Raw genomic sequence first — 24882 nt, forward strand, 5'->3', positions numbered from 1 at the left:
ATTAAGAACTGCAGTTTGACTGCAGGAATCAAAGAATACCACAGACTTAATTGCAGCTGATTTATCATGTTCTCTGGGCACTGCCAAAAAGCTAACAAAGACTAAGGTGATGGCATTTTACAGTGAATAATTGATTTGCATTTAATGCAGCGCAGTGGGACTCTAAAGGAATTTTCCCTAAGTAAGAACTAAAGATGCTGAAGCTCCACCACTATCCATGCTCACAGGCCAGTCTTGTTGGTACAGAAGTCAATGTGAGTTTAATTGAAGCAAGTTCAACTTCCCTAGAAGCTGCAAACAAGAGTGAGCAGATTTAATTCCCTCTCTTTCTTTACTTCCCTTCTCTCCCTCCTTCGAACTGCTATGCTTACTTAACTTCCAGGTAGCTATTTAAAAAGAAGGCCAGTTAAATAACCATAATGAACAAATGGACTCAACATGTGTGATTATCTAATCGCCTGTCTATTGTGTTTAACATCAACAGTCCTTTTGCTTACGTGCAGAACATCTTTAGGCTTGTAATGCACTAGGGGCTAACCCCGGTTTCTGAACACCAGCTATTATTAAAGGAACTGTATGAATCAAAAGGCAGGGCCATACACTGCTGGAAACTGTTCAGAGGCACAAAACGAGTCCAGTACGGATCATGTACAGAAAAGACTTTCAAGAGTTTTGTTTTTCCCTCGCAACAGGGTAAACCAACTATCTTTTCAATGAAGGTTTGATGAGCCATCAGGCTTCAGAATGCATTCAACAGAATAGTTGTGGATCAAACCAGGATTAAAGGAGAGAACTAGGTTATAAAGTGGTAGCCCTCCCCCTTCTTGACATTAACATATTTTGACCTGGAGAAATATTGCTCTAGTAGTTGTTTTATAAATACAGAATGATTAGGGAAGTGTATCGTGGCAGCACTTTTCACAACTGCAATTGTACACTCATTTTAGCATCTTTTGATGAACAAGATGTAGAAAGTGTTGTTAGTTCACTGAGACAACACCTGCATTACATGTGAAATCTGGGCTTGACCCTTGACATCTCAAGACAAGGCTAAAAATGGCTTTGGTCAAAAATTCTGAAGAGACATTATATTAGTTAGAGCCAGAGTTTGATATAACGCATATTGTATTGATATTATATATGATATAATCAAATGCATCTTCTTACAATCATTTTACTGAATGGATCTTGTATTAAATTAAGACCAGAAGACAGCAAACGTCTGATAATCTTTCATGCTCCACTATCAAATGTATTTTTTTTCAAAAGTATTTATTTATTTATTTATTTATTTATTTATTTATTTATTTATTTATTTATTTATTTATTTATTGGTTCGATTTATATGCCGCCCTTCTCCGGAGACTCAGGGCGGCTTACAATGTGTTAAGCAATACACATTATTATTTCTTATACACATAATGTAAATGTACATTCTCTTATATATAATTGGTCATACATATACATATTTTTCTTAAAGAAAGCATAAAAATAAGGCATTTTAATTACATTCAGGGTTGCTCTTCTACCCTTTCTTTTCCCTCATTTCACAACAAACCTTCTTCTCCTTCTTCTTTCTTTCCCTTCCCTTCCCGCCCTCCTCTCCTCTTCTACTTTCTCCCTCCTCCTCTCCTTCCTCTTTCCTACTTCCCCCTCCTTTCCCCCACTCCTCCCTCTTTTCCACCTTTCTCACCTTCTCTCCTACTCCTGTCCCCTGTCCTTTCTTCCACTCCTTTCCCCTTTCTTCCATTCCTCTCTCTCCCTCTCCTCTTCTTACCCTCTACTCCTCTCTCCTTTCTTTCTCCTTTGTTGTGGAATATATTCCCTGTTTGGTATCAGAGCAACTCCAATATTCTAATAATATATACTTTCTTTTCTATTCCTTTTCAATTTTACCCAATCTGTCACTTTTATCATCATAATTGTCCATTTATACTTATAGTCTTATTTCTAAAAGAAATAGAAACCCAGATGACACCAGAGTAAATGGAAAAGGGGGATGGGAGGGGGGGGAAAGAAAGAAGACTATCAAATGTATTTTTAAATCAGGGAGTCTCCAGCTACACTTGTAAGAGCAGATAAGACTTGTTTGGGGGGGGTGTCTCTCTCAGTTCATGGAGATCAAAATCTCCCTCACTCTATTCTGTATCTCAGCTCCTAGTGATTCTCTTGCATGATTTTGTTTCTTCCCTCAAAAATACTGAGCACTGGGGTATAATCTAACAAATGCATATCATAACTGTTGACTAAAAGTCACTGCCTGTGCTCACATGCCATGGTTGCATAAATATATGTATTGATTTGGTTTCAGAAAGGAAACAGAGGCAATTTAAATCTCAAACTTTTGCAGCTGCCAGAAAGACAGGTTCCTGTCTCAGAAGACACTAGAATTTTTTTTTTCTGAAAACATATGTTGCACCTATTGAACAAAAACTGGGTTTTTAACATATTTTTTGCTAAACATTCACCATGCTCAATTCATGCAAGTGGAAAGGTTGCCGTCCTCAACTCCAGAAAATCGGGGTAGGTGTAGATGTTACAAAAAACTAATATTTCAAAAAGATGTTAAATGAGTGAAGTGAAAGTCCCAGTGTTTAAAGTTAGATTATTGTTGAACTAAAAATAATTTTGCAAATAGGTATTAAACCCGCATAGGTGAAGACATATGTTTTGAACTTACTTGTTTACTTCCTTTTTTAGTTTTAATTTGTTTCACTACACAGCCAGTGAGAATACGAGTATACAAATTTGGCTTTGAATCCAGATTCCTTTTTACTCAAGAAAGATGCTTCCCTCACCAACAGAAAGAAGATGAGGAATCATGGTTCCTATCTTTCCCTGCATTCACTTGTGCTGCACCTTCCAAAATCCATTGCATGAAATTGGGGAGGATTTTAAAATAAAGTGGATTAAGACTCAGAGGAGGGAGAACTCACAAAATGGCTCTTCTACCATTCATACAGGATCAATGATTAAATTTAATTTAAAAAGTACAATTAAAACATTTCAGCCTAAAGCAGGATAGCTAAGAAATATACTGCTCAAAAAAATAAAGGGAACACGAGCAGAAGATATCCGAGATCTGAATGAATGAAATAGCCTTATTAAATACTTTGTTCTTTACAGTAGTTTATACACTGCTCAAACAACTAAAGGGAACACAAAACTACTGCATGTAACGAACAAAGTATTTAATAAGGCTATTTCATTCATTCAGATCTCGGATGTCTTCTGCTTGTGTTCCCTTTATTTTTTTAAGCAGTGTATATTAAAATATCCGATCCATTCCTGTTTGTTTCATTGGGACAACTAGATGACAGCCATGGTAATTTATTTTTAATTTCCTGTGTGGGACAATGTGAAATAGGCTATGCTAATTCATACTCACGTATCCACTAATTTGTTTTTAAGTATCAACTAATATTAGCCGGACTTTACTTCTTGTGTAGATATACCTATAGATCTGTCTCTATAGTTGAAGTTTTTGGTACTGTTATACTATAATTGCATGCAAACGGCTTTGAAAATCATTTGAAGAAAAGCGGAAATATGCCAGCCCATTTCTCACCAATTTATATATCTAAGTAACCTGAGAATAAGTGCTTTTCTAGAAGGTTACAGCTCTAGGATTACTTATGGAGAAAGCAATCATGTAATTCTAAGAATTCAGATACTCAACTTCCTGCATATTCTGCTCTGACATTTTGGACTTGCAATGTGTAATTAGCCATTAATGCCCTAATTCTGATTTCTTAAAGCAGACCAGCCTCCCATCATTTGCAATGAGAGTTTAATATGGGGAGCAATAAATGTGCCCAGATTGGGATCTAAAATATATGAGAATTCTTGTTCAGCAGCACTAAACCAAAAGGTGCTAATTATTGCTTCCATTCTCCTCCTCTAACATGCCAGCCTGCTCATCAACAGGAATTCATGTGAATTAAATAAATCTCTCCCTTTCCCTCCCCCTCCTTCCCAGCCCAGCTCCACTAATATGTTCATTTTGAATGCTTCTCAAACATTCGCAGGGAAACAACTCTAGCGTAAATATCCCAGAACAAATGGCTGTATATTATACAGGAGGGAGCAGTTGGAAGCCAGACTGGGAATGCATTGGGCCATCTGGCCCAGGCAGTCTCTCCAAAATCCTCAGCTTTGTTTTCACCCCCCGACTCCAAACAACACATTTTCCACTATGTTGAGTTTACATTTTCCCAAACACTCAGGACCTGAGCATGCATGTAAATGTCAAGCTTCACATTCTTCTCAGAGAAGGAAATTGAAATCACCTGCACTTCCTGCTCTATAAGCAAAAGGATTCAAGTCACTGCAAAAAAAAAAAAATCCACTCTGGCTGAACTGCAAGCTTGCCTCACTGCACAAGAGCATTGGGCTCCACAGCTGAGATCTTGAGGAGCTGTTTTCCTCACGGATTCCTATTTTCCTCACAACCGCGCCATTTGCAATTCACTGATTCAGTATCTGGCACAACAGCTTGATCAATTTAGGTAGAGAGCAGTACTGTATATCTGCATCCCTGCTGTAAATGACATAGAAGGTTTGAAGTATCAAAGATGACATGATACAGCATCTTTAAATGCCTCGCATGTTAGAAAGAAAAACATTTTGAAATCAGCTGGATTTATGTCCGTGTTTAGGCTGTGTTGGAGGGAAATCTACTTGCTGATATAGTATTTTGAAGAAAAACAAAAGAATCAGTGAGTGATCTTGACTAGATTTCTGCCTTCATGTTATTCCAATGCTAAGTTGGCAAGGAAGCTATTGATGTATAAAGTGGTCATTTGATTCACACCATTATTAAAATTTCACTCACTCTGATCCAGGTTCAAGAAAAAGAGTATATCTACAAAGACAGAGTTTACATCCATAAGCTTGAATGATCTCTCACAATGACAAAAGCATCTGAATAATTCTACTAAAATCCCAGTCAAAATTATCTTCTGAGCTGAACTTGACTACTAAGACATCATGGATACATACTTGACAACAATGCAAAATGTACCTCTGTCAAGAAATGACAGCCATGAAAATCTATACTGAATGAATACAGAAATGATTTGCCATTGCCTTCTTTTGAATTTTTTGAAACTTCACAATCCAGCCAACTACTACATTGATATTTCTATTTTTTTTCCTGTACAATCCTTCTCTGTTTCTCAAGATAAACCCAAACTGAATTCCAATTTCCTGTATAATGGTGTTTTTCAAACTTGGCAACTTTAAAATGTATGGATTCAACTCCCAGCATATTGGCTGAGGAATTCTGGGAGTTGAAGTCCACACATCTTAAAAAATGCTAAGTTTGGAAAACACTGCTATATAACATCAATGTCAAGACTTTCCAAGAGAATTATTTCCAGGTCTCTTCCCTAAACGTAGGTTGTTGCAAAGATATTGACAATGTTTGCATAATATTTTTGGTTCCCCAGAACTCATTGTTTAGATAGCAACTTCTCAAGCACGGCATTTTTCCCTGATTTTCTTACAGACCACCACAACTACAGCATCACGCTGATAGAACAAAGAAAATGAATAAATAACACGATAAGAATCTCAATCATAAACGATAAAGTAGATGAAAATACTTTATAAACTAATATATTCAGTTATGGAAAAGGATTACATTAATTTACGAAATCAGTTGGTTTCATGATTCACTTGCCTAATTTGTGGACTAGGCTCCTGACATCACCACTACAAATTTAAAAATAAAACTAGTACCTCCCTTTTTCATGGGCCAGGCCTCTTTGTTCATATATGCCTAGAAGCCTCTAGAGCCGTGATGGCGAACCTATGGCACTTGTGCCACAGGTGGCACATGGAGCCATATTGGTGGGCATGCCCTAGCATTGCCCTAGCTCAGCTCCAGCATGCATGTGCGTGCTGGCCAGCTGATTTTTGGGCCTTTTGGGCCCACCGGAAGTCAGAAAACGGGTGTTTCCGTCCTCCAGAGGGACTCTGGTGGGGTGGAGAAGGCTGTTTTCACCCTCCCCAGGCTCCTAGAAAGCCTCTAGAGCCTGGGCAGGGCAAAAAACAGGCCTACCGTGCCCACCGTGCCATCACATGCCAAACGCGGGAGGAGCATGGGGGAGTCACACACGCAAGCGCGAGGGAGCAGGGCACATAGAATTATGGGTGTGGGCACATGCGCGCGCAACTACCCTGCACTCCCCCAGCTTTTGGCATGCAATGGCAAAACGGTTAGCGATCACTGCTCTAGAGCCCTGCCTATTTTAATTTGGCTGAATGTATGTATGAAAGTCATTAAAGCTGCACACAAAACAGTGAGTGTGATCTCAAAAAGTTGTTGCCGGTGCCGCTGAAACTTGCTGGCTCCTGTCACCATTTCATTTAGCTGCCATCCCTCCATTCCAATTTGTGCCAAGATTCAGATACTAGTATACCCCTCCTTTGTGATGTTTGACAATATATATTTAATCTGCATTACAGTAAAAACTGAAGGAGCATCTGACGAAGCTGCATACAACTTAACTCCAAGCAGAAAGTTACTTAAGATTCTCCAAAATTCCTCACATTCTGTATTAAAGCCTAAGTGACAACTTGACAATTGGACAATTATGAACAATTTAGCAGACTCCTTGACCTGTCTTACAGGTGCTTCATTAACAAGGATAGAAGTTTCAAAATCTTCAAAGTATTTGAGTTTTTTTTAAAAAAAAGAACAAGTCTTTTTGCTTTCTGGAAACATTAACATATCATAACACAAAGCTCCCTGATATACCCAGAAATTAACTTAGGTTTTTTTTACAAAATATATATAACATGACAATGCCAACTAAGCTCATCCATTCAATAAAAAGCAATCAACATTTGTTTCTACGAGCTTCTGATTCTCATCAGCCACATCTCAAGAGGGAATTTCAATCTTTTTTTAAACATTAATTGCATTAAATCAGCACGGGATTTTATTCTCTAAAACTGTTATTCTGCAATTTTGTTCTGCCTAAACCAATAATTAATCTCCCTAAACCAATAATTAATCCTAACGTTAGGGTTAAATGTAAAATGTTTTAAAGTAAAAGTCTGGTTGCCATTAAGTAGATAATAGTTTGTATCTGAATTCCAACTGAGCTTGGGCTGTGGCTTGATCTTGTGGAAACAACAGCACAGAAGCTGTGTAACCATTCCTGTTTTACTTTACCAGAAGGAATCTGCAGGTGAATTGACAATCATCCAGTCATAAACAAAATCCTAGTAAACAGGTGTTTTTAAACTATGATAGGCCAAAGCATGACTCTCTACAGAGAAATGCAATATTGAAAGGAAAAAGCATTAACCCTTGAATGACTACAATTTGAATGACTACAATAATTTCCTTTTTAAAAAGGATTATGCAATTACACTCATACACAACAGTCGCTCAGAGCAGCGAGAGGTCCTTTTTAAATAAACTTATAAAGTACTGTCAACTGGTGCAGTTTTGAAGATTTGTGGGTTAAGGACTGGAGTTGTTCTGCTGTCAGTTCTTACAGACTATCGTTCAAAAGAATTTGTCTCACTAATTTTACTATAAATTGGATTGCAACTACTCCATTTCTTTCTTTTCTTTTCTCTTCTATTGTAAGGCAGCCATGAATAGCAGGAAAAGATGTTTCGTGAGCATCAAAGAACAGTGTTCTAAAACAAACTCAACAGTTTGACCTTTCTGGTTTGGTGTCAGAAAGCTACCAAAAGCAAATGAAAGTTTAGAAGGCAGAATCTGAAACACCCAAAAGCTGGTTTACGACCATGTGTGTGAACGTAGTAAGCAAAAGAAAAAACTAAACATCCCTCCATTTGTTTTTGTTTTTTTAAAAAAAAAACAAAAATCCTGAATCAGATAAAATTGCATGGCTTATTTAGTAACTTTCAGAATATTAACTATTATTTAGTAACTTTCAGAATATTAACCTGAGGTTAAACAAATCTGATCTCAAGAAATTAAAAATTATCACGTTATCTTATAAAAATATGACATGCTCTTAATTTCAAAAAAGATGCACTGTACAACGTTTTGATTCAGAGGAATAAAATGATCTCCTTTAGCTCAATATTTTACTGTATGTCTAGAGGGATGCAGGTTTGTTTGTTTTTTACTTGAAACCACAATGGTAGGGCACTGAGAGTGAACATGTAATAAAATGCCATAATGGAAATTAGGCTGTATCAAAGGCAGAGCTTTTCCAATCACAAAATTACTCTGGAGCACCAAGTTTCTAAAATAAGTATTTATCATCCATGACACCATTCCAGTGCAAATCTACCGAGATTTAAGATCTTCCCCTAAAACACTAACACAGGAATTACAAAGGAGTACATAAATACCGTACGTCTTTATTTATATAATTATCTACTTGGTCCATTAGGTGGCTACAGAATCGCTTGGCAGGGGCGGGGCGTCGGTTGCTTTTCCTGGGTTGCTTTTCTCTTTCTTTTCGCCCATATAATTAAAATTGGGGAGGGAGAAGAGGAGAAAAGAGAGAGAACTATCTGTGATCTGAGAGCCTTCAGAAGCTGTTATTTATTTATTTATTTATTTTTATAAACAGCTACCGGGTCTAATTAAACCTTGGGAGGAGGGGAGAGGAGGGGGGGGGAAGAGGAGGTAGGCAGGCAAAATTAATACCGTTTGCCTAAAAGTAAATCCTCCCAGTGCAATCGGATCTCAGCTGCTGCTTGGCCCTCGCCCACTGTAGGAGCTTGGCGAGAGCCACGGTGATCCTGTACCTTTAAGACCGCGGTTGGTTCACCCCGCCCTGGCTCCTGGCCAATCTAAAACCGAGCACAGGAGGCGCTTCCCTAAAGCTTACGCCAAGGTCCAATTCAGCCAGGGCTACCGCCTCAACTGACAGAGTCGCTCAAGGCGATAAATCAAGGCAAATGCACACTTCTTTTTTTTTTTAAGAGTCTATTTGAACAACGATCCGCTAGGAGGAAAGCTTCGTTATTCATTCTCCGCTCGACTCGTCTCGCTGGACTTTTTTTTTTTTTTTCTTTTTGGCACCCACCGTCCGAGATTTGCAGGCGGCTTGGGAATTTGGAGGGGCTGGGAAACCTCTGGATGGAACTGGGAAGGAAGCTGGGCGTGAGGGGGGGTCTTTCGCCCCGACAGAAGAGACGGGGCGGTTTCTGAAAACTCTCGCCGCTTCTTTTTCTCTCTGCAAGCGAGAGGGAAGGGGGGTTTGTTGGTCCTATTCTGACCCTGAGGGTTGTTGTGTTTTTTTTTTTTGTTTTGTTTTTTAGCAACGGTGTTTAAGGCTGGAGTCCTGCGCAGAACTATTTGGCAAGAATACCTTCGAAAACAAATCCTGCCAAACCTGGCAAGAACCGAATAAGGACGGGAACTAAAGGACGGGAGGAGAAGGAAACTTAACTATCCGATCGAACTTCCCTCAGACTTCGGGAGCGAGCGCGCCCGCCCGCGCTAATCTGAATTTGTCAGCACGTTGGATTTTCCAACAGGAAGAAGGCCGGGATGGACACATAAAAGGGAGCGATCACCCGCGTTTTATTCTTCGCTTTCCTTCTCATCCTGACTACCGCTGCCGATAGAGATCCCGGCGTAATCCAGATTCGCAGCCACTTAACTAAACCGACCGCTTTGCGGCTTCCACCATTTCTCAAGCTCCTTCCAACCCGGCCTTTCCATTTCCAATGCACAGCTCTTTAACGCCTCCGCCTCCAAAACCGCTTCCCCCCCCCACACACACACGCCCGCCCCACATCTCTACGATCACCCCGGCTTTCTTCCACTTCGATCATTTCACAAGAAAACGAACGAAAGCAAGACTTACTTGTTTTGTCATGGAGTCGATTAAACGGACGTAAAAATCCTGTTCGGTTCTTATCCCTGGAAGCCGTATTTGAGAAGACGGGGGGGGAGGGGGGAGGAAAAATAGGACAATTAAGCGAAAGAACGAAAGTCAAAAACTGAGTCAAAAACTGAGAAAGCTCTTTCCTTTTTTCTTTTTTCCCCCTGAACTTGCCAGTTACTTTGCGGTCCTGAAGTACGGGAGAAGGTCTTGAAAGTTGGAAACCCGTAATAATTAACTGGTATCCTCTCCATCATCTCAAAGCTAATCGCAAATATATTTATTCAGAGTCAATAAATGCTCAAAACAGATCCGTCCTGGGTTTGCTTTCTGTCGTCCTCTGCCCCCTGCCCCACCTCGTCCCAGGGTCTCTCATTTAATTGGAACGGAAACGAGGTGATCCCTTTGCCCAGACCACACTTAATGCACCCTAATCGATTGGGCAAAGGTTTGGCCCTGCTTTTCTTCCCAATTTGGGGGACGGGAGGAGGACAAGAAAGAAAAATTGTTATTCAGGTGAAGGGGACATTCTTCTTTAATTTGGATTTCCACCGAAGCAAAATATTGGGTCTGATAAATCTTGAAATCATTACGGGTCTATATAGGAGTTGTACTTCCTCCTTCTTTTTCCTTTTTTTTGGGGTGTGTGTGTGTGCTTAAGGTTGGGCGGCAACCTTTGGAGAGACATTTGAGAGGAACGGGCCGCTTGTCCGAGAAATTCTACTCTGGTTTTTAAAAGGCTATTCGGTCCTGTTGCTGCTGCTGTTTCTGTTTCTTAAAGACAACCGCGGGAGATATTTTGCTGTCCCTTGGCTAATGCACCCCGAGCCTGAACCCAGTGTGGGCAAGCCTCCCCTCGCCTTTCCGTTCCCTTCCAGGGGAAAACAGACGTACTGAACCAAGGAATTCCCTGGAGATTTAAAGCCCGCCCGGAGCTGTCAAGCACAGGCAGAACAAGGCTCACCGTTGCTGTAGAGGAGCTGCAGACGGTAATGGATCCCATTGTTGGTCTTTTCGCTGTTGGCTTCCTGAAGCGAAAGGACACACAAGTGTTAGAAGCAGGACCAACAACCAGAGCAGCAAGGCGCTCCTAAAGAGCCCGAAATCCCGATTTCGTCGCAAGTTTCTACTTATTTCTTTACTGCCTCCCCCCATCCTCCAACCCAATGTCCAAATCGGGACATTACTCAAAGGGGTAGAGTTCAACCCAATCTGTTCTGGGTATGGATAAAAGGCCAAGAACAGATTGGAAAAGCGCCGGGAGGGAAACATTTAATAGACACTAGCCGGAGGTAAAAAAAGGACAAAAGTTGGTAGACTGCTGGGCGGGAGTCGGCCAAGCGTGAGTTAGAAAGGATCCCGCAGAGGCCGGGGTCTCTTCTCTAGGATGGTCCCGGGCAGAAACAAGAGAGCTCTGGAGTACAGGGCAATCTTTTATTTGATGACACGCGCGCGCAGAGCGCCCGTTCACACGTACACTTACTTTCTCCTTCTCCACGAAGCCCACGAAGGCGGTGCGCTCGATCTCCACGGGCTGCCCCTGCCGGTCGTACAAAGCCAGCACGAAGTGGAAGAAGTTCGATTTCCGCAAGTTGGAAGGCGGCTGCTTCTCGAAATGAGCCCGGGCCAGGCCTACCCCGCTGCGGCCAAAGAGACCGAGTTAGGCGCGCTTAGTCCCAGCCCTGCTCCCCTAAACCAAGAAACTTCCCATTAAGCAAAGCCCAGCCGAGTCCAGGCCTTTCCTTAGCATCAAGCGAGCTGCTCGGTCCAATAATTGGGGTCCTAGTCAGGTCCCCAAGCTCGGGGCAATTTCATGCCGCCTGCTCCCCAAGTTCTAAGGAAGAAATGAAGCAGGTGATTCTTCCACCACGGGGGAGAAACGGAGCCATTCAGCCCAGTGGCTGCTCCGCAGGAACCCCCGGCCTCGGCAACCACGAAGTAACCGCTGCCTTTCCAAACCGCGAAAATTGTCCCTGGAAAAATCAACCCGGGAGGAAGAGGCCTTTGGCTCTCTTCTCTTTAGATTTTTTTCCCCCCCGACCCGTTCACTGCAGTCTGAATTAGCGAGCCAAAATTGCCGGCTGCTCGAAGTGCCCCGGGGGATGCTCCCGCTGCCTACCCAAGGCCACGCTTTCGCAGGTCGGGTCAGTGCGGCCTCAGCTGTCATTAACTCCGCCTGATGCCCGAAGCGCTACTCTCGTTCGCTGGAAGACTCTCTCGGATTCCAGCCCCGCTCTCGCTCAGGCTGGAAACATCCCTACAAAACTTTTCCATAATTTTACATTGGCTTTGTCCCCGCATCACTTTCCCTTCCCGAGCAGAGGAGACGGGGAAGAAGGGATCCAGCCGAGCAGGACAGATGTCTTCGCGACCTGTCAAGGTTCCCAGCCGCCCGGTTTAAACTGAGGCCCAGGCTTCAACTCCAGAAAAAGCACCTTTGGGAACCCCAGAAAACGGGAAATTGGGAGTAAGCACCGTGAGAAGGACAGTCGAACTTAGTTCCCGGGAGCTCTGGACTGGAAGTAGCTGGAAAGTTGAAAAGGTCCCGGGCGTACCTTTCTCGAAAGGAATCGCTGGAAGGAAGGGTCGGATTCTTGTTGACGAAGAAAAATATATAGACTATCCACAAACAAGCAAAGTTGTTGTGAAAGTGACAGGACACATTGCCAGCGACATTTGTAGGACGCAACTTAAAAAGAAGGGAGGCTTTCGGAGAAGAAAGAGAGAGAGAGACAGAGAGATGGGGAACAGCAAGGAGTAAATGTACAGTCTAATTTTGCTTTTTAATGTGAGTATCGGAAGCGTCAACGTATTTGGGGGCGATTCCTGAATGTAAAGCTCCATGGTCTTTGAGATGGGAAAGAACGAGAAAGAAAGAGAGAAAGAAAGAGAGGAAAGAAAGAGTGAGAGAGTGACAGAGAGAAAGAGAGAAAGAAAGAAAGAAAGAAAGAAAGAAAGAAAGAAAGAAAGAAAGAAAGAAAGAAAGAAAGAAAGAAAGAAAGAAAGAAAGAAAGAAAGAAAACTGTTTTAGCGGCTACTCGATTAAAAAGATTAAAAAGTCATTTGGGGTCAAGGTATCGCCGGGAGGCACTGCCCACTAGCTACAGACCTGAGGCTGACTGGACCGCTGGATTTTCGAGTCAGGGAAGGAAGGAGAAGGGAGGGATGCTGCCGCGAGCTCTACCTACCTCTGCGCCGCGGTGTTTGCATCCAGGACGCCGGCTCCCTGCATCCATGTCCTGACCGCGTTCATGCCGGCGCCCAGGGGCTCTTCCTTCATGCTGCTCCCACTCCTCTGAATGCTTTCCTGAATCCCAAACATGAATTAAGGCCAACCAAAACCTTCCTTTCTTCTTGAAGAAAAAAAAAAGTAGGAAAAGCAAGGAAAAACAAAAATGCAAAAGAAAAAGAAAAAAAAAACCCAGCCACAACGCAGTATGTTGACAAGAAGAAAAAGCGCGGAGCGGGTCGGGGTTTTCGTTTCACTCCCCCCCTCTTGCTTTTTTCTCTTTCTTTCTTTCTTTGCTTTCTTTCTTTCTCTGGAACCGCTGCTGAATCAAAGCAAATCAGAGAAAATCAAACACAGACATTGAAGGGATTGGGGGGAGAGAGAGAGAGAGAGAGAGAGAGAAGAGGGGGGGGAATCCAAAGGGTTACAAAAATCTCCCCCCGGGGCCGGCTTGCGGATGCTCCAAGCGGGCGCCTGACGAGCTTGTTCTTTGGAGGGTGGGCGCGAGACACCGGCTGGCCTCTTCCTCCTCCTCCTCCTCCTCTTCCTCCTCCTCCTCCTCCTCTTTTTCTTTAACAAAATCAGAATATGGTTTTTCTTCTTGGCTGGCTGGCCGGGATCGCGCAAGAAGTGGCAGGACGTTGCCGGCGGCGTCCCTTCCGTGCTGAAGTCCCCCCCTCTTTCGGATCGCCGAAGAAAGAAGGCAGTTTAAGAAACAATAGGTTCAACCGGCGCTGCTGCGGCGGCGGCGGCGGCGGCTGTAGCGGCGGCTGTAGCGGCGGCGGCGCCCTTGGCTACACCAAGTGTCATTTTCCAGTGACAAGAAAACAGCAACTTTGCGATCCGTCCTCGGCGAGTCTCCTTCTCTTGCGGGGCTTTCCCTCCGGCCAAAGACTGGCGCTCGTCCTTTCTCTCTCTCTCTCTCTCTCTCTCTGTGGCTTCTTCGCCTCCCTCTCCTGCCTTCCTCCAACAGCGCAGGAAGCTTCGCTTGGCTGCTGGGGAGCCCGAAAAAGAGAGAGAGAGAGAGAGAGACGGGCAGAGGAAGACACGCGGCGCTCCTACGCCGGGAAAGGTAAGCTCACCCCCCCCCCCGGGTGGATTGAGATCCTCTTGGCTTCCTCCCTCCCTCCCCGCTCCCTCCTCCCCGCTTCAATCCGAGCGCTTCGCAGGCTTTCTCAATGGAATCTACTTCGACTTCTCCCCTCAGCTAAAACACACGAGCGCACCAGCCCCACTGGGCTGAGGGGAGGGGCGGCGCCCTGCGGGCCGGAGCCCGCCCCTGCCCTCATTTGCATAGCGTCATAACTTCCTCGGCCGCTCCACGCCCACCAATCGCCGGAGAGGAAAGCCGAGCTGCTGCCGCCGCTGGCCCCAGGGACACGCCCCCCTCATTAGCATGCTCCGCCCGCTCCGCCCTCTTTTCGCCGGGGAGGGAAAAAAAAAAAAAAAACCCGGAGAAAGTTGCGCGGTGCGCTCCGCCAGCCTGCAGGAGACTAACGGCAGGCGGGAGGTTGGGCAGGGGATCGCGCGGGCAGGGAGGGCAGCAATGCGGGGCCGGCCGGGATCAGATCGAGCAGGAGCCTCGGCCCACGTGCTGGGAAAGGGAGCCGCCTTTCGGGCGGTTCTACTTCTTCCTAGTAGGAGAGCAAAGCGAAGAAAGGGAAGGGGGGAAAAAAGTTTTACGCGGCAGTTGAGGATCGGGCGCTTCGGGTTCCGCGATCCAGAGCCGCATCGAAGTTCCGAGGCCGGAAAGAATCGCAAGAGAAAGGCGGGAGTGGGGAGGTGGGGGACAGTCGTTGGGGCGCCCGGGTGGGTGGACACGAGTGTCCCCGAGGCTCCGGAGAGCCGGGGGGGGTTGTTCCCCGCGTGGGAAATCCGATCTGCACGCGCCCTCCAAGACAGGCTCATCCGAATGTGTAAAGACGGCTCAGAATAACAGCAACGGTGGCGATAATAATAATAATCCCAACGAAACACAAAGCCTTTAATTAATGAAAGCGATTCAAGTCGCGCAGCTGTCACCCACAAGGCCAGATTTCTTTTGCAGCGGCAGCGAGGCAACCTGTCCTTCCTTCCTTCCTGCAAGACGGGTGATCTGAACCCGTTTTCCCTGATCCGGAGATGAATATACTTTATTTTTAATTCGCCATCCGAAAGAAGTCGGAAAGCACAGATGGGCAACCCCCTCGACGTACATATATACCTCTTAGAGGTGTGAACTTGTTTAAAACGCCGGGTTGTTTTGTTGGTTAAAGGAAACACAACCTCAGCTCGGTACTTCGGAGTTGTTGCCACATGGATCTTGCAATGCTTTTGATTTTGAAAAAAATAATAGCGCTCTCCTTCTTCTTTCTCAACCCACGCGATGTCCAATCTCCATGCAGAAAGTGGCTTTCTGACATGGAATAGGTCTTTGTCTGAAAGAGATTTCAGAAGTAATAATACGAACCATAATAGTAAGTTAAAGAAATGGCAGCTGGGACTTCACATTGGTTTGAACAGAGAATAATAATAGTGTGCTCTCCATCCTCTTTAGCAATAACAGAGGGCTATGTGATTACTCTAAAAATGGGTCTTTTTTCAGTCCTATGCCGAATTTGTTCCTTTTTTCTACTGTAGCAAGCTCAGAATTGCGCGACTGCCGCGGGGAGGGCTCTTCCCGCCAGAAAAGTATTTCCCCTCGGAAAAAATCGATTTTCTGACCAGGGGATCGTCCTTCTGTTTTCCCTAGGCGAAACGGTCGAGTTGAAAGATAGTAATGAGAGGGGCTGAACACTCTACGCCCTGTTCTTGCTTGCTTGCAAAAACGCGGGAAGAAAAACATTAAAATCAACCCACTCCACAATGAATTGATTTGCGAAATTCTTTGCCAGAGTCCCTTTCTTTGCCGCAAACTCAATCGCGTCCCGTAGGAACTGTCGCGCACCCTCCCACACGCCGCAAAAACGTCCCGCGGGGCGCATTCGCGTCCTGCCACTTGGAGTCTGAGCCCCCGTCACGCCACTTCACTTCGGGATCTCGCTTGCCAAAACCAGAATCTCTCGCGCCTTTTTTTGTTGCCGGTTACTTGTAGTGGGATCTTATCCCTCCGCCCCGACACACAAAACTTTCTTTTTCTTTGTGTTTCCTTAAAGAGAAAGAGCGAAAAAGGGCTATCAAAGCGGGGTCCCCTGCTTTTGGCCCGTGTAGTCACCCCTCTCAACAAGCTTTTAAATTTCGTCGGATAAATCAAAGTAAATCCAGAAATCGGCAGGAAACTGCTGTCAGAACTGCTTTCTTCTCCTTCCGAGTAAACCCTATTAGGATTCCGTTTTTATAAGCCCTTTAAAAAACTAGCCGGATAGATGCACTTCAGATTTATAGGATCGGCAACGTGTATTTGTTTTTAACTCCGATCCAGTAATCAGAAGCTGGCGCAAAATGGCACCCTCTTAATTTTAAGTGGGTGAATTGAACGGAGCTCACAGATGCTCCATAAAACCTGGAGAAATAAGAACCCCTTCTTATTTCTCCAAGTTTTATTAATTTTCAATTATATTATTTAATGTGGGAGGAGAAACATGGTTGCCACCGGTAGCCAGATAGCCAAGCCGTCAGAAATCTTCTGCAATCTATTCTGGATCAGTAGAACCAAATCTGCTTTTGCTCTGTTAATTCTAGTCGCAGAGGAAAATTGGCGCTGCGCGAGAAGAAACTATAACAACTTAATTTGGGACAGTTTATATTCTCTATTCTGGGGGTGTAATGCTATAAATCTCTACGTGGATTGCATCTGCAACGTTTATGTTTAATGCCGAAAGAAAAAGGTGATCAAGGGAGAAGCACTAGCTGCACTGTCCTGTAACTTTAAAAGAAAGTTAACTGAGATTTTATTTCCGTTTTAAAGTAGATCCTCTTGAATCTAAACTGTTTACAAAGCAGATAAAGAACCATTCATACAGATACGATTTTGCTGATTTCAAGGGGACTGTGTCAACTATGAGTACTGTTCAACATGTGCTTCTGTTTGCGTATATATTTAAGAAGGTAATGTCCACATAGCTTTACATTTAAAATCTGGTAAGTTAAAGATCTCTAAGCAGAAGCCTTCAGATTCATTCTTGTCATTTTGCCTATAAGAGATGAAAGTCTGTAAATGTCAGCAAAAGATCTGGAGAAGCAACACCAGTTGGGCACATTGGAGATCAAGGTTATCTATTAGATAAATACTTTGCTGATGTCATAGCATGTATATGGATTGTATTTTATCCAGCAAATGTGTATGATCTCTTTTGCAAATTTTGAACATTTAGTATGCAGTACCTAGTTCCCATAATAGCAGACAGTGATTAACCCCTTGGGTCTCTGCACATTCTCTAGTTAACTCAAATTAATCACAGCACATGGAGAGCTTATTTCTCCAATAGGGTAGCAGGGCTCAAATTTGCCTGTAAGAGCATATGTCAAGCTGTTAACAGATTGCATTTAGTTGAGCTGTACTTCTGATGATTTCACGGACACATTCATGTCCTTTTCTTGACAATGTTGTGTAAGTGGAGCATCACTGCCTTCTTACAGGCTGTTTCTGTCCCAGAGATTCTTTCATTCAAATACTAACCAGATCCAGCCTGTTCAACATTTCAAAATTTGTCAAGGTCATTCAGGTGCTGCTCTTAATCATTTTGGAACTGCATGATCATAGTTACTTGACTGGGAAGGGAAAGCACTCCAGGGTTATTTTAAGGCACTGATCCTGTCTCCTGCACAGTTGCTAGCAAAAAAACCAAAACAAAACCTTTCTACTTTTCCTTTGCAAATATTCCTCAAGCGCTTTCTGAATATTTGGAAAATATTCCTCAAGTGCTTTCTGAATATTTGGAAAGTTGGCCGATACCATCCAATTGTTAAAGGTTTTTATTAGAAATACAATGATATTTCATTCCAGCCAGATGTTATTTGAACTGTCCAAATTGGGCATGCAATGGTAGTTTGTATTTGATCCTACCGATGTGGCTTTGCAGAAAATTCAACTGTCAAAAAATGCATTCCACGACATCTGTTAGGAAATAGAAGATTCTGAGAAATGTGTCCCTGCAGTTCATACGATATAAGACTTCATCTTTCTGCAGGGTGTAAATGTTGCAATGTAAGATTACTTCTGGTGGGCAGAACAGTTCTTTTTACTGCTGTTCTTTTTATTGAAGCTTCATCCCCATCCCCTATTGGCAGTGGTGGGATTCAAATAATTTAACAACCGGTTCTCTGCCCTAATGATTTCTTCCAACAACTAGTTCACCAAACTACTCAGAAAGTTAACAACCGGTTCTCCCGAAATAGTGCGAACTGGCTGAATCCCACCACTGCCTATTGGCCTATATCTAGGGTTCCCAGGGTTCCAAGAAAGGAAGCTTGAAAACTATAATAGTGGAAGCCACTGAATAATTATTCAAAGTCTTGCATGGGGAAAACAGCCCTGTGGGAGTATAGCAAATGTGATACTAACATGTAAAGACATTCTAAAATCTGGAAGCATTGGATGGAAAACATCTCTTGCCATACTTTAATTGAGATTTGTTCAGCATCAAGTTCCAATCAGTAGCTTTAAGGAAATAGTGGCTCTCATGCAGAGCTTGCCAAAATCAAAATGATAGGGAGTTCCAATGATCTTAAAGTATTTCCCTTACAAGTGAAAAAAAAATCTGTTCAAACTGATCACCTGTATTTTACCTTAATTTTTCCTCTTTAAGCTCACTCAAAAATGCAATTTTTCTCATCTCGTAAGTGAAACTCTGGAACAGTTGGTAGGTTTTAATTATTTGAAAGTTTTTAGTCCAGCTCCACTCTTTAGATGTTATTTCTTGATTATTACTTTCAAGGCCATTTCTCTTGAAATGAGAGAGGCCAAAGCAAGCTTAAATGAACCCTGGATGAAATACATATTCCCACATGGATATCTAATGTACATACTGTATTGTTCATCCTCTTGCTACAGCCCCATGAAATCTTTCCCTCCCATCATATTTAATATTATCATTTTCAGCCTTAGTTGAATTCTGAGCTACAGTCGACAATGGAAAGCAATTTGCATCTATCCCAATGGTTTATTTTCCCAGGGCTCCACAGATGCCCACAGAAGGAGCAAGCAACAGATAAGTGCAGCACTTGGATCAATACCATGAGCTGGTTGGCAGCCCCTGCTCTTCAAATCTATTCCTATGGCCAAGGGAATAGTACCCTGTCTTAATGCTGTTAGGATGATCATGTTACCAAGTACAGATTGTGCTCCACCCTATCTTGGGGGGCAGTGGCATTATAACTTTTGTTTGCTCTCTGCTGATTTTCTTTCCCTGAATCAGTTCTTTGGCTCACCAGAAAGCAGAACTTTATCATTAAATCCAAGAAATGATGTTATATTGATTGATGATTGATTGATACATACTTCCCCATTGACTTTGCTGGTCAGAAGGTCGCAAAAGATTGTATGACCTCAGCATGCTGCAACCATCGTAACTATGAGACAGGCCGTGCGGGTCTGGATGGGGAGAAACAGGCTTCGACTCAACCCTTCCAAGACCGAGTGGCTGTGGCTGCCGGCGTCCCGGTATAGCCAGCTGACGCCATCGCTGGTTATTGGGGGCGAATCATTGGCCCCCACGGAGAGGGCCCGCAACTTGGGTGTCCTCCTGGATGCGCGGCTGTCTTTAGAAGGGCATATGACAGCCGTGGCCAGGGGGGCTTTTTGTCAGGTTCGCCTGATACGCCAGTTGCGCCCCTTTCTGGACCGGGACTCCCTACGCACGGTCACTCAAGCACTCGTCACTTCTCGTCTGGACTATTGTAACGCTCTCTACATGGGGCTCCCCTTGGGGTACACCCGGAGGCTCCAACTGGTGCAGAATGCGGCTGCGCGGGGGATTATGGGAGCGACGGGGCGCTCCCATGTGACTCCTCTCCTGCGCGAGCTGCATTGGCTTCCGGTGGACTTCTGGGTGCGCTTCAAGGTGTTGGTGATCACCTTTAAAGCGCTCCATGGCTTAGGGCCAGGGTACTTACGGGACCGCCTTCTGCCACCAATAGCCTCCCACCGGCCGGTTCGCTCCCACAGAGAGGGCCTCCTCAGGGTGCCGTCGGCCAGACAATGCCGGCTGACGACCCCCAGGAGGAGAGCCTTCTCTGTGGTGGCACCTACCCTATGGAACAATCTACCCCCAGAGATACGAGTGATCTCCGACCTTCGGATTTTTCGTCGGGCCCTAAAAACTTATTTTTTCCAGTTAGCCGGTCTGTCTTGATTTTAGGGTTAGTTTTAAAATTTTAATATTGATTTTAAATTGACAAGTTTTAAGTTATGGGCCAAATTTATAAATTATTTTAACTTTATTTTTTAACTGTGATGTTTTGTATAGATGTTTTTATCTTGGCTGTTCACCGCCCTGAGTCCGAAAGGAGAAGGGCGGTATAGAAATTTGAATAAAGTAAAGTTGCCATGAGCTGGAGCTACAAAAAAAACCTTGGCTACGTAGGGAAAACCTGGCTAGGAGAAAAACAATATATATATATATATTCACACACCTTATTTTTACCTTCATCAATGTACCTTTAGAAATAACTCTCCAACTGTACTAAACAATCAGCAGTTCTACATTCTGCTCATGTTTGTGGCTACCTCTGCTGCAAGCGCATGACATTACTCGGGTTGATGAAGTGCTCCCAGCCTTGTGGCTCACTCCAACTTAAAGCCTCCTAACTTTGTTGAGATTACAGCTTTCCTTTTCTCATTTTCTCTAGCCCACATGAATCTGGACTACTCTGCCTGAAACTCTGGACTACACTGCCTGAAAATTCCTACATTTCTGGTCCCAGCACACTGTACTTGTATCAGCAAAGATTTAATGGGATCTAATGGGATCCTGGGTTAGGTGTACATAGTGTGTTCCTAAAAGCATCAGTCTGTGAATTAGAATTACTGTGAAGCTGCCTGCTTCCTGAATTGAAGCACTGAAAGGCTTAGGATGGCACAATCAGCAAAGCAGAAGAGGACAAAAGGAATTTCTTTCTTCATCTGCCCTACAGCTGCCAAGCCAAATGTATTTGTTTGTTTTAATATTTCTGCCTGGGTTTTTGTCACATGGATCAAAGCAGCTAGCAACATCATATAAAATATAACCATATGCGAAAAAGCTAGGAAATCTCTCAGTTACACATCCAGCCATTTAAAAAAAAAATCATCCAAATGCAAGTAATCATCATACTAATTTAAACAACACTCTTGTTAGGAAAAAAAGGAGAGAGAGAGTTTATACTGGGATTTAAAGGCTTATCCATTTTTTTTTATTATTTTTAAAACTTAAATTACCTGTACTGAAGTTCTGGATGAGGGATTAGAATCTCAAAAGCAACAGCAGTGAGCTGTTGGACAGTATTACTTGGTCTGTTGTGTGGATGTTTGGGTGGTTTAGGAATGGGGAATTGTGGTGGGTGGGAGTGTGTTTGGAGATTCTTATGTGTATTGGACCTGGTCTTTGGGTGTTAAGAGAATGTCTTTGTATGGATATACTGTGTATACACGTACAATGACAATAAAGTTATTATTATTATTTCCCAATCTCTGCAACATGAAGAAGGGTGGACTTCAAGTCCCAGAATTCCTTAGCTGTCTTCAAGTTGCCAAGATTGGAAAACATGCTCAAAAGAAATGTGAGATGACTTGGTAAGCAGAGGGAGGGGTGGAGCCTGTGAGACTCATGAAGTCTATGGGGTTTGCTGTCCCCAGAGCTCTCTGAAAAGATGATGCTGAAATTCGGGAGGAAATTTGCTTATTACTAATTTGATGTCTTCCTGTCTTTCTTTCAGTAGCTAAGGAATGCATACTCCCAATTTCTGTTCTTCCCACAACAACTATTCTAGGGTGGGGATGGTTGAAAAAGACCAACTGGCCCAAAGTCACATTAGGCCTCCATTGCCAAAGCAGAGATGGAATTTCCTTGAAAAAAAATAATTGTGTGGGTACTTAGAAAGCGAGAACACATTTACAAAGAATAAAAAAACAAAACACCCCATGCTCTCCTAAAGAAAAAGAAAAAAAAACAATTCCCCAAACACACCAGAAAGTTTGGCTGTACTCTTTTGTGTGACATCATTGTGTTATCCACTGTTGCCCTGGATGCTAAAAATAATAACTTTCCTCATGTAATCATCTGAATTAATGTCTTTCCCATTACCAAGTAGAAACAGACATGATGGTCAACATTGATAGATAAATCTTCTCCTAAAAGCAATTGTTTTGTTGTACACCACCCAGAGCAACTTGTCTGTGAGATAAGCAGCTATATAAATTGGATAAAGAAACAACAAATTGTTCAGCATCCTAAAAAACATAGGGTACCTTGGTTTACATTCACTAAAGTCCATGGACCTTCCATGGACATGGCAGATGGGCTATATCTGGGGCTAGACAGGGCCATGCAGAAGGTAGGAGATCATTTAGACCAGGTGTCAAATCTGATTGCGTCACATGACATATTGTGATGGTTTTTTGCCTTTGTGGAGCCAGGGTGGGCATGGCCTGGATGTGACACATCTTTGCCCGTGGGCTGCCAGTTTGACACTCCTGATTTAGACCTACCTCATGAAATAATCTAAATTATTTCCTTTCCATCTTCAGTGTTTTTAACTGAATAAACTTAACTTAAATAAATAGAACAAAAAGACATGGACATCATGTAATGTTATTTTTGTACCATTGGGTGAAAACCCAGTGGGTGTTTTGGATATGTTGAACTTCCATTGTTGGACCACATGACCAGTGGTGGGATTCAAGTAATTTAACAACCGGTTCTCTGCCCTAATGATTTCTTCCAACAGCCAGTTTGCCAAACTGCTCAGAAAGTTAACAGCCGGTTCTCCCGAAGTGGTGCGAACTGGCTGAATCTCACCACTGTGCATGACCCATCCTGAACACATGACATAAGCTGATGGAGCTGGCTGAAATGACAAAATTGACCATTTTGATTAAAGAAAAGAATGTAAGTATTTTTGTTTCCACATGGAGACCGCTTCTGAACTTCGTGCTTGAAGTGGAAAAGAATGAAACTTTGATTTTGGGTTTTACCGATTAGACTGACAAATCCTTATAGAAATGGCTAGTTTATATTATTATGAAAAAACAAAAAGTTGTGATTCAATGTTAATGCCTTATTTTACTGCAAAAGAGAGAGTCGGAAGGCAATGCTGCTTTTTCTTTTTCCTAATCCTTCCTCACTTTTCTCCCCCCTCCCCCGTTCCTCCCCACAGTTTTCCTATTTACTGTTGTATTTTGTGTCTTATTTTATCTTATAACTCAATAACAAATGTTAAACTAAAAAAAGGATCCCTCTGCCTTTTGCATAAATGAAAATGAAGAGCAGGTGGATACGATGCCAATTTGATCTCTGTCTCACAGATCATGATATGCTCGAACACAGCCAAAAATTACCTAACAATACAAGCATATGTAGAAATTTGGATTCCCGCCAAAATGTCTGTTTAGCATGATCAATAGGAACAAATCAGAGCAAGTATGCTGTTTCATGTTGAACCCCCTCCAATAGTTAATACAGAAGGAAGGGAGATTCTGTAGTTTCCAAAGTAGCTGGAAAATAATATCAGTCAGTATCTAGGAATGTCAGTAGATAATCAGTTTGAGAAGGAAGAAATGCCTTATAGTATAAAGTCAAGTCTTGAAAACCTTTTTCTCTAATCAGGAATTGAAGCTTCCTCAGAAGAAAACAAAATTTGAAAACAACAAAAGGATCATTCCTTTTCATTGGAGAATCTTGGCAGACTATGTATTTATTTACTTTATTTATTTTATTTTATTGCAATTTATATGCCGCCCTTCTCCCGAAGGACTCAGGGTGGCTTACAAGATAAAAATTCAACAATATGAATTAAATATAAATTAAAATCCAATTAAAATTAATTAAAATTATTACAATGTAAAAACCCCCTCAACGGGTCAGTCCATTTGATGAAAAAACCACGTCTTCATATATACAAGTATATATGTAGTATATACTTTTGATCAATTTATAGGATCATATGATGCATTTTAGTTATTTGAAAAATTATCAGTTGCCAAAAAATGCAGAGTGACAATTTAAAAGTTGACAGTTTAAAAAATCTTCTGATGCTAGATATAAGCCAGCAATCCTCAGTCTCTCAAAAGCTCCTTTAGAAAGCATTTCATGTTTTTCCATAAAATAATAAGTCCATAATGACTGTGTATATAGATAGTTACTAAAATATACTATACTCAACATGGAAAGAAGGAGGCATTAAAAATATCATGATTTCAGGGAAAGATGATTTAACAACTGTTATATTTCTGTTTTATGCTTCTCTTTTTTATTTTTGCACATCAAAATTGTTGGAGGAAAAAAAGATCTAATCTGTATTAACTTTCCCCTGAATAAAATGAAGATGGATCTTAGCATCTCCTGCAGTATATTGTGGATAAGAACATCTGGGGGCAGAAGGATCCTGGCCTTGCCCTTTTGTATGTGTGACATGTGTTAACATGAGTTAAATTGTTAACTCAGCTTTGTGTTTGCATAGCAAATGTAACCATAAATCTACATAGGCTAGGTTCACATAATATACTAGGCTAAAATGGGATTGGTGTTGGTGATGAATTTGGCGGGCTCATCATGAATGGCCGAATTAGAGAATACACAAACGCAGGTGCTTCTCGGGATGATGGCGCCCAGAGCTGACTCCGTCACCCTCTTTTATTAGTTATCAAAATACAGCGTCATCAGAAGGCGTTATTATGGCTACACATCTCATATTACATACAAGAAA

At 42.7% G+C, this 24882-nt stretch overlaps 1 protein-coding gene and 1 long non-coding RNA gene across 18 annotated transcripts in view; one reads left to right on the forward strand and one right to left on the reverse strand.

The window, feature by feature from the left end:
- Window positions 1-14322, reverse strand: part of EBF1 (EBF transcription factor 1) — a 365951-nt gene extending 351629 nt beyond the window's left edge. For 9 of the 17 annotated variants that reach the window (XM_034401475.3, XM_034401464.3, XM_034401454.3 and 6 more), the window contains exons 1-4: window positions 13022-14322; window positions 11317-11473; window positions 10798-10861; window positions 9816-9871 (exon numbers count right to left, since the gene is read on the reverse strand). In XM_034401475.3, coding sequence (XP_034257366.1) covers window positions 9816-9871; window positions 10798-10861; window positions 11317-11473; window positions 13022-13155 — 411 coding nt within the window. In that variant the 5' untranslated portion in view covers window positions 13156-14322. Of the gene's footprint in view, window positions 1-9815; window positions 9872-10797; window positions 10862-11310; window positions 11474-13021 lie in introns of all 17 variants that reach the window. The other 8 variants (XM_060688494.2, XM_060688492.2, XM_060688488.2 and 5 more) reach the window with 2 other exon arrangements.
- On the forward strand, window positions 13646-24508 carry LOC148115479 (uncharacterized). The gene is made up of 2 exons (XR_015732593.1): window positions 13646-14134; window positions 20830-24508. It is a non-coding gene; the product is annotated as an uncharacterized LOC148115479 (long non-coding RNA).
- Window positions 24509-24882: the final 374 nt, after the last annotated feature.

Source organism: Pantherophis guttatus, chromosome 2 (genome assembly GCF_059756535.1).
Source record: "Pantherophis guttatus breed Tessera chromosome 2, ASM5975653v1, whole genome shotgun sequence".
NCBI lineage: Eukaryota > Metazoa > Chordata > Lepidosauria > Squamata > Colubridae > Pantherophis > Pantherophis guttatus.